This window comes from Amblyomma americanum, chromosome 8, assembly GCF_052857255.1.
Source record: "Amblyomma americanum isolate KBUSLIRL-KWMA chromosome 8, ASM5285725v1, whole genome shotgun sequence".
NCBI classification, from domain to species: Eukaryota; Metazoa; Arthropoda; class Arachnida; order Ixodida; family Ixodidae; genus Amblyomma; species Amblyomma americanum.
In genome coordinates, this window is record NC_135504.1 from 17,726,359 (window position 1) to 17,740,003 (window position 13,645).

At 45.2% G+C, this 13,645-nt stretch overlaps 1 protein-coding gene across 1 annotated transcript in view; it reads right to left on the minus strand.

Annotated features, from left to right (window-relative positions):
* LOC144101002 (multidrug resistance protein mrp-7-like) overlaps positions 1-13,645 on the minus strand; it is a 38,432-nt gene that overhangs the window by 2,313 nt on the left and 22,474 nt on the right. Inside the window, exons 13-20 of the mRNA XM_077633978.1 lie at positions 12,431-12,638; positions 10,644-10,954; positions 8,245-8,571; positions 7,196-7,294; positions 5,242-5,436; positions 4,182-4,340; positions 1,797-1,963; positions 835-1,029 (exon numbers count right to left, since the gene is read on the minus strand). Of these exons, the coding sequence (XP_077490104.1) occupies positions 835-1,029; positions 1,797-1,963; positions 4,182-4,340; positions 5,242-5,436; positions 7,196-7,294; positions 8,245-8,571; positions 10,644-10,954; positions 12,431-12,638 (1,661 nt within the window). The remainder of the gene's footprint in view (positions 1-834; positions 1,030-1,796; positions 1,964-4,181; positions 4,341-5,241; positions 5,437-7,195; positions 7,295-8,244; positions 8,572-10,643; positions 10,955-12,430; positions 12,639-13,645) is intronic.

Below are 13,645 nucleotides of genomic sequence, written 5' to 3' on the forward strand. Positions count from 1 at the left end.
GGAATTAAAGAAAAAACCTGGAATGCATTGAACGATATACACTTCTAACATTTAATCAGGTCTAATCTGCTATTTTAAGCGACAAAAATACTTGCAAGATGTGGCCACCGTTATGTCAAAGGCCGAGAGGGGCTCTTTTAATCCTCGCCACGTAAATGATAACCAATTTGTGCCAGATTTAGAACCGAAGACCTCAGTTCATACAACTGCCTTCTGGCGCACTTCTTTTGGTGGGTTCTTCTGGGGCTCTTTCAAGCGTCAAACGAAAATTGGTCTCCCGTGCTGTCGAGAGTATAAGAATATAAAATGACTGGGGTTCAACGTGGCTTGAACCTATAGTTATACGAGCGAAAGCTCTGTTAAGCATGGTCTCCACTGTTTCAAATCAAATGTCAAGGTCAAGGGTCAAGGTCAAAGGTCAAGTTCAGCTATCATATGATCACGTGGTCATACTACCATAGCTTGGGCCATACCACCACGCAGTTAAGTTCGCTTTGACCTTGTAAGGAATTGGAGGTAATTGTCGATATGGTGCCCGTTGTCGCAAATGAAATGTCAAGGTCAAAGGTCAAGATCAAAAGTTGAAGGAAAAGTCAGGTACCCAATAATCAGTCATATGATCCGTCATATTACCATAGCTTGGGCCATACTACCCTGCAGATAAGTTCGGTTTGACCTTGTGAGGCATTGAAGGTCATTGTCTCATCCACATCGACATTGGAAGTTGTACCCCGATGAGTAAACATCTCTCTCTAAAACACATTGGATTTATCTCAAAGTTTTGCAACTGAAACTTTCTGATTTCGGTGTTCCTGTGCAGCGACACGAACTCACCTGTCACAGTCGAGCACCGTGTGCAGTCGGTGCGCAATAGTGAGAACAGTGCAGCAGGAGAATCCATCGCGCAGGGTCTGCTGCACCAGCCTGTCCGTGTCTCCGTCCATGTGTGACGTGGCTTCGTCCAGCAACAGCACCCTGGGCCGCCGCAAGAGCGCCCGGGCGAGACACACGAGCTGGCGCTGGCCGGCACTGCAATATCCATTCAAAAAGAGATATGGTATGGTATGATATGGTATGGTATGGTGATGTGTGGTGTGGTATGGTATGGTATGGCATGGCATGGCATGGCATGGCATGGCATGGTATGGTATGGTATGGCATGGCATGGTATGGTATGGCATGGTATATGATATATGCTATATGTATGACCGCAGCGGTTTCCAAGTGATCTGAGCCTCCGCCTCACATGCGGGATGGGCGGAGTTCGATCCCCAGAGCGGCCTGGTACCCACCAGTGATACAATGGGTACAAGCTTTCCCCTGGTCAGGTGCTCGGCTTATTTAAGGTGAAATGCTTAAGAACTGGGTCTTTGACCCCAGCTTGAGTAGAAGAAAAATAACTTGTGTCATAGCGCTTCTTGGACACAGATGCCCTTGCGCCATAAAAATCCATCATCATCATCATACATATATGATGTGGTGTGATATGGTGTGATATGGTATGGTATGCTATGGTAAGGTACGAAACATTAAAAGGGTTCCTGAAATGATTTAGATGTAGACATTCTAGTGCAACAAATCTGTAAAGGTGGTTCTTGCAGATATTCAAGTCAACTTTGAAAGCTTTGCGTGCACCCGGTAACTTAGAAATAATTTTTGAAATTCGCTGCTCACAGTACCTCGCAGCCTCCCGCCCCAATGACGTCAGTGGGCAGTCTGGGCGAAGAAGGCTCGCGCAGACTGTCCACTAAGAATGTACCGTGCTTATCCCGATAAAATGAACGTACTCTCAGTACCTAAGGTTCTCAGCGCCATCCTCGATCTCAAGCAAGAGTCCTTTTGGATGCCTCGACACCAACTCGGCCAAATGCGCTTTCCTGAGTGCTTCCCACACTTCTTCGTCAGAACGGCTTCGCGTGGCATCCAGGTTGTTCCTTAGGCTTCCCTTCATCAAGTACGGCTCCTGGAAAGTAAGACCAAGACCTTTAATACGATATCATCAACATCAGGCCTCTCTCATATCTCCCCAATTAACCGTGTCCTGTGCCAGCCACGGCCTCCTTTTCCCCTCTAACTTTCTTAATCTCATCTGTCCATCTAACTCTCTGCCGCCCCCTATTACGCTTACCTTCCCTTGGAATTCAATACATTACCCTTAACGACCAGCGGTTAACTTCTTGCCTTAGCTTTAAATGCCATGCACAAGCCCTTTATTTCCCTGATTTCGACTAGGACGTCATTAACATAGCTCTCTTCTCCTGACCTATTCTGCTCTCTTCTTGTCTCTTAGCGTTAAACCTATCATTTTCATTTCCATGGCTCGCTTCACTGTCCTCAAAATAAGCTGAACCCTTTTCGTTAGCCTCCACGTTTCTGCCCCGTAGGTGAGCACCATTAAGATGCAGCTGTTGTGTACTTTTCTCTTGATGGATATTGTTAAACTGCCATTCATGAGCTGCGAGTAACTGCCAAATGCCCTCCCCCATGGGTACTCTTCCGGGTATTTCTCTCGCATCATCCGGATCAGCTGTCACTGCCAGCCCTAAGTAGACGAATTCCTTTACCACTTCCAATGCCTCGCTCTAAATCCTAAACCTCTGTTCCCTTCCGAGACAATTGAACGTTATTTTAGTTCTCGGCATATTAACTTTTAGATCCAGAGTCCTATTTTGCCTGCGTCATCGACCACGCTTTGAAGTTCATCGCGTGAGTGCCTTAGAAAGCCAATGTCAGTGAATCACAGATTACTAAAGTATTATCATTAACTCTTATTCCGACCTGTTCCCAATCCAGGCCTCTGAATACCTTGTGTAAACAGGCGACGAATAGCATTAGAAAGATCGTGTCTGCCTGCCTGACACCCTCACATATTGGAATTTTTTGCTGCCTTTCTGAAGCACTTTGCTGGCAGTCTAGCCGTTATAGATATCTTACAGTATTTTTAGATACGGCTCTTCTACACCTTGATTCCGCAGTGCCTGCAAGACCACTAAGGTTTGGACGGACTCAAATGCTTTCTGGTAATCTACGAGTGCTATATATAGGAGCTCATTATATTCTGCGCATTTCTCTATCAACTGATTTATAGTGAATATGGTTTACTGTCGAGTAGCTTTTAGGAAAGCCTCCCTGGTCATTTGCTTGGCTGATGTCTATGGTTGCACTGCTGTAAGCTGACCGATCTCCAAGTTTCCAAGTTCTAAGCGTCCCGTTCTAAAGGATTAAGATTGTGTTAGCATTCGTCCCATCCAAACATGTTAAAGCGATATATAATGCAATATATTGTTAAGAAAACATTCATCCAGCCCTGACAAATAATGTGACGACAACCCCATGACCACGACACCTTGGATCTCGAAGTCACTGTTAGGTCCAGGTGAAGCAAGCAACATATATTAACGCGACAGCGTTAAGGAGCTCGTGTCGCTGAAAAGCCGGTGTCGTCGGCGTCGGCGTCTTTAGCCGTGAGCGAAAAATGGCGCATCTCGGTGGACACCTGAACCGCGCCGTAAGGGAATAGATTTTAACGCGACAGCGTTAAGAACTGATTGATTGATTGATGGATTGATGGATGGATTGATTTATTGATTGATTAATCGATTGATCGACCGATCGATTGTTCGATCGATCGATTGGTTGATCGATTAATTTATTATGATCGATTGATTGATCGGTCGATTAATCAACAATTAATTAATTAATTGCACCATTAATTGGTTGGGTTGTTGATTAATTGATTTATTGCTTGATTTCTCCTTCCCTTACAGCGCGATCCGGGTGCCCGGCGAGAAATGTGAGACAGGCGTCATTTCCTTCCCTTAAAAGCAATTGTTCATTTCATTTTCCTTCCCTTACGGCCCGGGTTCGGGTGTCCGCCGAGATATATGAGACAGGCGTCCTTTCCACAAATTGTCCAACGGGCCCCGGGCGATGGCGTTCCGTGTACTCCTCGGCAACGCTGCGACACGCTGTCGCGTCTCGCTCTGAATGACGAAGCTTAAGCGTCCTCAAATTTATGTAAAATTTATTTATGCCATGTTCGTTAGGTGCTCTACCGGTTCTCGTGGACAACTTTAAACATACAAAGGCTGCTTAAAAGGCTATTAAAGTTAGCCTATGCATGAGAAGAAAGAATGCAGAAAATATTTCGGGAACTCGAACACAACACTGCTCAAACCCACCTGAGGAATGACAGTGATGACTGAACGGAGTTGGTGCAAAGGAACCGAGGCGATATCGATGCCATCTATGACAACGCGTCCATCAGAAGGCTTCAGTACTCGTAGCAGCGCCAGAATGAGCGACGACTTGCCGGCGCCTGTACGACCCACGACGCCTACCTGTCGGACAAAAATGTTTTCGCGTCAAAGTACAGCCCTTCGTTTTGTTTAATACATCTGTCCAGGAGGCTTGTCACGTTCTGTTCGCCACCTGTTTCCCCGGTTTTTCCACATAAAGTTCCATTGAAATGTGCGCCTTCAGACTGAGACCCCTATTTCCCAAGCCGAACAGTCAGCGTGGTTACAATACGCCTACTGAAAAAAAAGTATGATGCAGTAATATAAAAATATAACTCATTTTTACAAAACATACATTCCTCAGCCATATACCATAAAATATCATGCAAATTGTATGACATTTGTAAGAGGGAGCCAGTATGAGCTTATTGCATCATAGAAATTTTTCGTCTCTCTACATCAAAACGCTTTTATTTATTTTAACTTGAGTCGACCAAACAATTAAATTCATGTGGGGATATTATTAGTACAATTAAGTGGTACCAATTATTATTTTTCTCTATTTTATTGTTGCTTGAAGTAGAGAATCGGCTCATCAGGGCCAAAATGCCGCAAAATATATTTAACTACTTCGTAACAAGTGTTCAAGTAGCGTTTTGAACAGAACATACTTCGTCCAAGTGCTTACCACTGAAACAATGTCATGAAATAAAAGCACTCCACATAGATTCAAGGATATTATCTGAATAGTCATTAGTCCAACTCAAAACGCACTCTTTGAGGATCCAAGACAACGTCATAGACGTATGTGAAAACATTGATTGGAAAAGCAGCGCAACAACACAGGGATACAGAAGAGAGGAGCCTCGCCTCGTTGACAGGTTGGTGGTGTTTGTATCCTCGATGTCCCTGTTTTGTGGCCCTGTTTGTTTTTTGTTTTTTGTCATAAAACCTCACTTCGAATAGCCATCTACCAAGATCAGTCACTCTTGCGAGAACTCACCTTTTCTCGGGCCTCGATCACAAAACTGGTATTCTTCAGTACGGGCGGCAAAACACCCGGCTTGTAGGACGCCGTAAAATTGTCAAACTCAATTTTTCCTTGGTCAGGCCATGAATCATTAGATTTTGACCCTTGCCCGTTACGCAAGGACAAAGCTTCTATTGAACTGTGGTCCTCCTCTCGATCGTATTCATCCTGTAAAAAAAGAGTAGAAAGGGATAAGCCAACTTCCGGTTGTTCATGCCATTGCGTGGACGCAACAATCTTTAATGTAATAATAATTTGTTTTGGGGAAAAGGAAATGGCGCAGTATCTGTCTCATATATCCTTGGACACCTGAACCGCGCCGTAAGGGAAGGAATAAAGGAGGGAGTGAAAGAAGAAAAGAAGAAAGGTGCCATAGTGGAGGGCTCCGGAATAATTTCGACCACCTGGTGATCTTTAACGTGCACTGACATCGCACAGAACACGGGCGCCTTAGCGTCTTGCCTCCATAAAAGCGCAGCCGCCGCGGTCGGGTCAAACGCGGGAATCCGGGTCAGTAGCCTAGCGCCCTAACCACTGTGCCACCGCGGCGGTTATGTCCGGCTTTGAAAATAAGGTAATACCCGTTAACTGAATGTTTAGAGACATATCTAAGTTTCTATGCTGCAGTTCGTCGAATCTTATTGAACATGTCCGTGTGATACTTTCTGAAACAGAAATGCCCCCCACAGCCATCGTTTCATCACATGAAGTAATAATTAGAACTGACGTCGAAAGGACTTTTTATGTCAAGAGATCTTCTGCAACTTCCATAAGATTAGATAACAAGTTCTACAACATTTTTGTTCCGCAAAATTTATCGTTCCTCGGTAAAACTGGTATATTTTATTATTATCCGCTTTTCACACTTGCAATTTCTGCTATCCCCGTTTTCTCAAATAGGCAATTGCGGTCACTCGCAGTATGTTGAAAACAATATTAAAACCAACGCATTGAATACTGTTTCCTTTTTATCAAGTCTTAATTGCTTTTTTTTCTTTTTAGCTCATCGTCTGTTTAAGACATCGGTGGTCATTAAACGACCCTGCGCTACCTGTTGTAATGGAATGTACCTTCAAGCATTCAAAAAATCACAGGATTGCACCTCGGTCTGCTTATGAGCGCAAATGTGAAAGCCTTTCCCTGTCCTCTCTCTTTCTCTCCATTTTTCGTTTTATTTTATTTTCTGTAATGCTGTGATTTTTATTATTTTTCTTTTTTATTTATTTATGTTTTCTTTTTTCATCCTTTTTATTTCTATTCAGCACAATATCTTATTTTCAATTTTCGCTTTTCACTACATATATGTTGCTTAAGAAAGGTTGCTTATTCAGCTTTTATATTCTCGTTTTATTTACGATACAGCTTATGACAAAAACTTCGTGCGGACAACTTCCGTCCACAAACCTCCGTCTACAACTTCCGGCCACGCCATTCATAAGCCAAGAAAAGCTTGCGCCTTAATACGGCACGCACCCGAACTATAGCCGGGAGATGTTTAAATCAATTAGATATCCTCAGGCCTCATTTTTTTTGTTGCCGGATGGTATCCACGAGACTAATTCAGTCATAGGTGCCAGTGGAGGGCTTCGGAGTAATTTCTACCACCTGGGAATTTTTAACGTGTCAGTGCCCGTTAAAGATCCCCAGGTGGTCGAGATTATTCCAGAGCCCTCCACTACGGGCACCTCTTTCTTCCTTTCTTCTTTTACTCCCTCCTCTATTCCTTCCCCTACGGCGAGGTTCAGGTGTCCGCCGATATATGAATCAGATACTGCGCCATTTCCTTTCCCCAGAAACCAATTATTATTATTATTATTATTATTATTATTATTATTATTATTATTATTATTATTATTATTATTATTATTATTATTATTATTATTATTATTATTATTATCAGCTACCTGAAGAAGCAACACCGGGTTACCTCAGGAGGGAGCCTAGCGTACTCCACGGTCCGTTCGAAGGCAATCGCCGCCAAGAAGCAGAAGACAGAAGCATTGATGGCCGACAGCAACATGGGTATCTGAAATATCGCAAAAAGAAATGACTACATCGAAGGCGATGAACGATAGTCAGTTAAGATTTTAATATTGAAGGCGTTATTTATTCTGTTTTCTTATTGAACATTCAAATATTGTTATGTTTAAGTGGCTTATGTTTGTAAGCTTTCACTTCCTTTGAACAAGCGATCATCGGCTCGGATGGTGTGCAGGTCCTCTTTTCTTTCCTGACGGTGTCGAGCTTAATAGGCAATTACTTTGCCGTGCGCGCGATTTTCTTACTTCTGTTCTAAACTATACCGCTGGTCCTAAAGGGTAACGGAGTGAATTCTGAAAGAAAGAAAGCAAGCGTAGCAGGGGGTAGCAGATGGTTAAGTAGGCGGATGAGATTACGATGTTTGCAGGCACAGGGTGGGCGCAGCTGGCAAAGGACAGGGTTGATTGGAGAGACATGGGAGAGGCCTTTGTCCTGCAGTGGGCGTGTCAGGCTGATATTGATGATGACGAAGATGATACTGTACTTCCTTTCTTCTTCCCCTTTAAATTCCTTCCCTATCAGTTTCCGCCAGAGCAGAGTACCAAACCTGCATTTTGTCCTTATTAAACTCCTTATCTTTACTTTTCCTCTGCGTTACTTAGTCTTTGTGATGGTGTCATTGTCACTCCTAGCCGAGGTTTAGACAATGAGCTCAAACTGAAGACAAAGTAGCGGAAAATAAGACCGCAGAGAATTAACATGGGCGGGATATGTCGCATAATGCGCATAACTGGAAATCTGTGGTCAACTGGAACGACAGACTCGGCCCTAAATGAAACACTTAACGCACTCAGCACTAGTCGAGTCCGATAAATTTGTGAGCAAAGGAAAGTTGCTACAGTGCAGCTGTGAATAGCGCAATATAGGAGCATTGGGAAGTCAATGGAAAAGCCGATGTCCCTCAGTGGGCCCGACTCTTCTTTTCTGTTTACCCACCGACATCGCAGAGCTCAACGCCAGGCCGACTCCACTAGGCGAGGGAGGCGTGGTCGACAGGGACACGATGAGCACCAGGGCGACCACGGCACAGAGGCCCGCGATGCCTCCGGAGACTCTGGTGAACCGGACGGATGCAGCCAACGCCCAGAAGAACCTGACGGCACCGTCCAGGAGCCGGTAGAACCGCCGGCACATGAGCTCCACAGCGCCGTAGCAACGCACGCTGCTCATGGAGTCCCGAGTCTCCGTCAGGTGTTGCAACACGCGGGACATGCATGCGGTCTCCAGGGACCGAAGCACGTTGGACGCCCGTACTGTAACCGCCTGCAAGGTGTCGGTGAGATGGCTGTCAAAGAACATGCATTGCCATGTTCCCAGACGTTTCAATCGCCACCACCCCAAACACAAGGCATTACAAAAAAAAATTCGAGAGGACATGACGCGACAGCGCAGTGGGTTAGGCTTTCCATTATTAGCAATTTGACACCTTTGAGCGCATTTTTCATTTGCAATTGTTTCAATTAATTGATCAATTACAGACTCTGAATTAGCATAATCAATAATTAATAAGCATCATCAAGAATTGGCTTTTCACGCCTTTGTACCCCCTTTTGTCAATTTTTTTCATTTCTTTGATTAATCAATTAATCACAGTGACTTTATTAACTCATCATCGCCTATCACACACCAATCAATCATCAATCACTAGAACCACAAATTACCATGTTAACATTTTTTTTCAGCAGCCCCCGATTGTTTCCTACATGCGGTGCCGACTACTCCGACGGCTCTTCGACCGAACGAGCTTTATATGCTATCGCGTAATACGGCTCCATTACCCCTATGTCAGATCCTTTATTACCCTCTCCTAGAGGGTATAGCGATAGAAAATCTTATAGGGCAACTTCTTCGACAGTTCAAAAGAAAGCACTTGGCTACCCGCCGCGGTGGCTCAGTGGTTCGGGCGGTCGGCCACTGACCCGGAGTTCCCGGGTTCGAACCCGACCGCGGCGGCTGCGTTTCGATGGGGGCGAAACGCTAAGGCACCCGTGTGCTGTGGGATGTCAGTGCACGTTAAAGGTCCCCAGGCGGTCGAAATTATTCCGGAGCCCTCCACTACGGCACCTCTTTCTTCCTTTTTTCCTTTCACTCCTTCCTTTATCCCTTCAATAAGGCACGGTTAAGGTGCCCAACGATATATGAGACAGATACTGCGCCACTTCCTTACCCCAAAAACTAATTATAATATATATATATATATATATATATATATATATATATATATATATATATATATATATATATATATATATATATATATATATATATATATATATAAGCACTGCTTATATATATATATATATATATATATATATATATATATATATATATATATATATATATATATATATATATATATATATATATATATAAGCACTTGGCTCTTAGAGGCTAGAAATTGGTGCTTGAAGCGGTTGTACTACCAGCAAAAGTTTGACTCCACTGATGATATTCGCTTTTGCTGCATTCAGGATACAGAAACCATATAGCACATCTTTATCTTGTGTAACACTCTATAGCCTTCAGTGCACGAGGTCAGCATGTAAAATCCGATGTCAACTGAGATTTAGGAGCAACCAGGGCATGCTCATCTTCCAAAATGTAGAAGCTAGTAAAATACGATTAGATGGCTGGTGCAAACGGAAAAGATGCTAGTTTAGGTAGGGAAAAACAAAATTGGTAGTTGATCCAAAGAAATCAGTACAGGTAAGAATTAATGGCTATGTGACGATTATCACCACCCGGACGCATGTGCGACACTTCTAATAGCTATATCGATCTGATGATCTGATAAAGGAGCTCTGGAACCCTTCCGTGATCAGCACATTATTTTAATGAAGGGAACCGATGATATAACTTCACTCCGGGCTCTGGGACGAGCTGCACTAAAGTACGATTTTGAAACCACTAAGTTCAAACATCTAGTTCTGGGGGTTGACCCCAAGGCGGTTGACATCGGAGCAGGTACTTTTGCATTAGGGCATGCAGGGGGAAGAACGTATCAAGGAGATAAATCGATAGCGAGAAGAAACCTAGGTCAGCATTTTGTATCATATTTTTGTGTGGCCCATTTTCTTTGCCTCGTAGCCCTTGTTCAGCGCAAACCAAGGCGCAGGTGATTGACGTTTTGTGTTTAGCCGCCAACAGTGACGTAGCTAGTCCCTACAAGCAATGCTAAAAGGCTAAAAGAATTGTCTGAAAATGTGGGCCTGGCTCCCACTTAATGCTTGCCAGTAAGGTGCAAGAAACTGTAAGATGGCCAAACGAAGCAAAGAAGCTGAAAGGAGAGGAAAGGAAATTTAATGGAGTAGAGAGATTTTCAGCGGCTCACTCACCAATACTGCTATATACACGACGGCAGCAAGAACGCCTAGGATGCAGGCAGGCGGCGCCTGCGTCCCCACCACGGCAAGCCTGGCGAGCACCACCGTGATGGTCTGCACCACTTCTTTGGTCGTCATGTACAACTGGCAGTCGACCGTGTTCAGATCGGCTGAGAAGCGGTTCAGTAGTCGACCGCGAGGGGTCGCCTCGAAGAAAGACACTGCGCTGTGCAGCACACGTCCAAGCATGGCGCCGTGCAGCCGAGCCGAGAGGCGTCGACACGCCGCCGCCAGCAAGAAACCACCTAGCGAGCCGAACAGCACTGCGAACGAAGCCAGATCCGCAGTTGGTGAAAGTTGTAGCCGGGTTCGAGCCCGACCGCGGCGACAGCGTTTCGATGGAGGCGAAACGCAAAGGCACACATGTACTGTGTGATGTCGGTGCACGTTAAAGATCCCCAGGTGGTCGAAATTATTCCGGAGACCTCCACTACGGCCCCTCTTTCTTCCTTTCTTCTCTCACTCCCTTCTTTATCCCTTCCCTTACGCGGGGTTCAGGTGTCCGCCGAGATGCGAGACAGATACTGCGCCATTTCCTTACCCCAAAAAACCAATTTTATTCTTCAGTATATAAACGATTTGCATTGCTCAAGGAACAGAACGCGACAATGGTAGAGCGGTTGCTGTCAGCATAGTTTCCATCGTGCCGAGGCATATGTGTTTTGAAAGGCGCTCGAAGGTTTGCTCAAAGTGTCACACTGACCCAAACACGCTTTCGTTGACCCAGACACGTTGTCGTCGTCACTGAGTAGAACGTTTTTCTGTAGAAATATATTTGCCAGTGCTAGCGCTAAATTCAGCATGTAATGCGCACCGAATGAAACGTTTCTTTCGTTGGGAACATTGCACAGAAATATTGCGCGCAGTCAAAGCAAACGATGAGTAAAGATATGTGAGAGGTAATTTGAGCCCATGTCTTTCACCATCTTCCACGTATTGTCGAAGGATCTCACTTTACCTCGAAACTATTACTACGATAACAATCAGATTACGTTGAAAGAAGCCATGAAGTCATCACTTTTCAACACACAGACTCCAAACAATACCCTCTGTGTATTGAAACTAAGCTAACAAGAAAAAAGGGGATGGGCTGAAGATTTATAGACTGATCGCATTTACTCTTAATCTCCTCTTTTTGAGCGCGACAGTGGACAGATCGCAAGCCCCTTTTTCTGTTGTTTTCTTAATGAACTGTTCCTCAAGATGGCGCGCAAGCTACCCCTTTGACAAGCATTGTTCAATTTATCGTCAAAGCAACTTCACATCGACGGAAGTGAGCACTAGATGGCTATACCAGTAAGATGTTCAGCATGGCTACGGATGTCAGTGTAGAAGAAACTTTAAACAGGATGTGTGCGTCTCTAGAGGACCGATGGACGCTTGGACATGACAGTTTTTGCAAGGGGTGGCTGTGGTACTCAGCGGTTTAGGCTTATGTGGTCGACGTCTTAAAGTCGTCTTAGTTGTGCTGGAAGGTAGTGACGGGAACGAGAAATTTTAAAACGAAGCATAAGCCTTTTTACAGCTGTATGTTGATTGGGGATCTCGTGCTGGGCAAAGACCACCGCAGTCGTCGTAACGCGAGGTCATGTCATTCCACGGCCCACGTTAGTCTGAGGCCCACTTTGGTGTTTTAGGTGACGTCCTCTTTGGGTAAGGGGGCCTCGATGTCGTCACAGTGACTGAGGGAGTAGCCGGGACGTTACAGCACAAACTAATTATTTGAGTCGTAAGCTTACAGTCGCAGAGGCAGAGGACGGCGAGAACCGTGACCCAGGTGGAGTTGGAGTGGCCTCCATTGTCAGCCGTTGCGCCCGCGTCGGTCCACATCTTGATCCAGCAGAGGAACAGTGCCACAGCCACGGCACGAGCCACGATGCTGATCAGAGCCAAAGGCAGGAAGGCGCCCGACATCACAACCAGATTTCGGAGGAGCTTCATTGTACCCTGAAAAAGATGAAAGGACACAGCGGCCCATCGATGACTAGAACATAAAGTAAGGTGATTAATTTTTCAAATTATGCGGAAGTCCAATTAAGGGCAGCCAGAAGGAGTTCCCTCTCAATACACATGACGTTAACGCGACCAAAGCGCTAGTTCTAACAAAGCGGAAGATCGAATTAACCGGGTTCAACTCACTTAGGTCCCATGGTATATCCGTACGCAGCCCTACACAATAGGTCGCTCCTGCTGGCCAGGAGAATGAGCAGACCGAGCCTAGCTTCCCAGAAAAAAAAAACGTACTCTCTCTTTCAGTTGCCTTTGTTTGGAGCCTTCCCTGAACCCAAATTTAAGAGGTATACGGGCTGTTCCTCCTGGATATATATTTAATATGTTCAAATGACAGTTCGCGGGGAGTGCCGGTGTTCTTAGAAATGATGACACTGTGTAAACGACGCCGTTAAATACCACAAACGCAAAGGCAATCCGTAATTTGGAGCAAAATAATGGGCGATGTAACGTTTTAACACTAGGCGTGTTGGACCGCACACGTGCTTAGATTGGTTTCTCCATAGATTCTTCTGGCTATGAACGTACACAATGGAATGAGCGAACGGCATAAAACTGTTCGTTTGCGCAGTGCAGAAAAATTAGATCTCATTTTTAATCAATAGCTTAAAGGTGCCGTGACGCACAAAACAGCTGCGCCGTCGGCGTTGACCGGAGCAAAAAATCCGCGAGCGAAAAATCACTGATTGGTCGCCTGGTTTGGCAGCGCAGCGCAACTTATTGGTATAGTGGCGCCGGCATTCGGCAGGCGCCAGAACTAAAACGTGCCGCGGAACGCCGCTGCACCAAAGCCAGCGCCGTCGCCGGCGGCAACGAAGTGGAGGACGAGACAGAGCCGCTGCTAGCTGCCGTCCGTGTTCTTGCCAAGCGTGCGCAGTGACCTTGACTAAACGAATCAGTTATCCCTCCTGGCACCTTCGCACTCAGCCACAGCCTGTGATTTT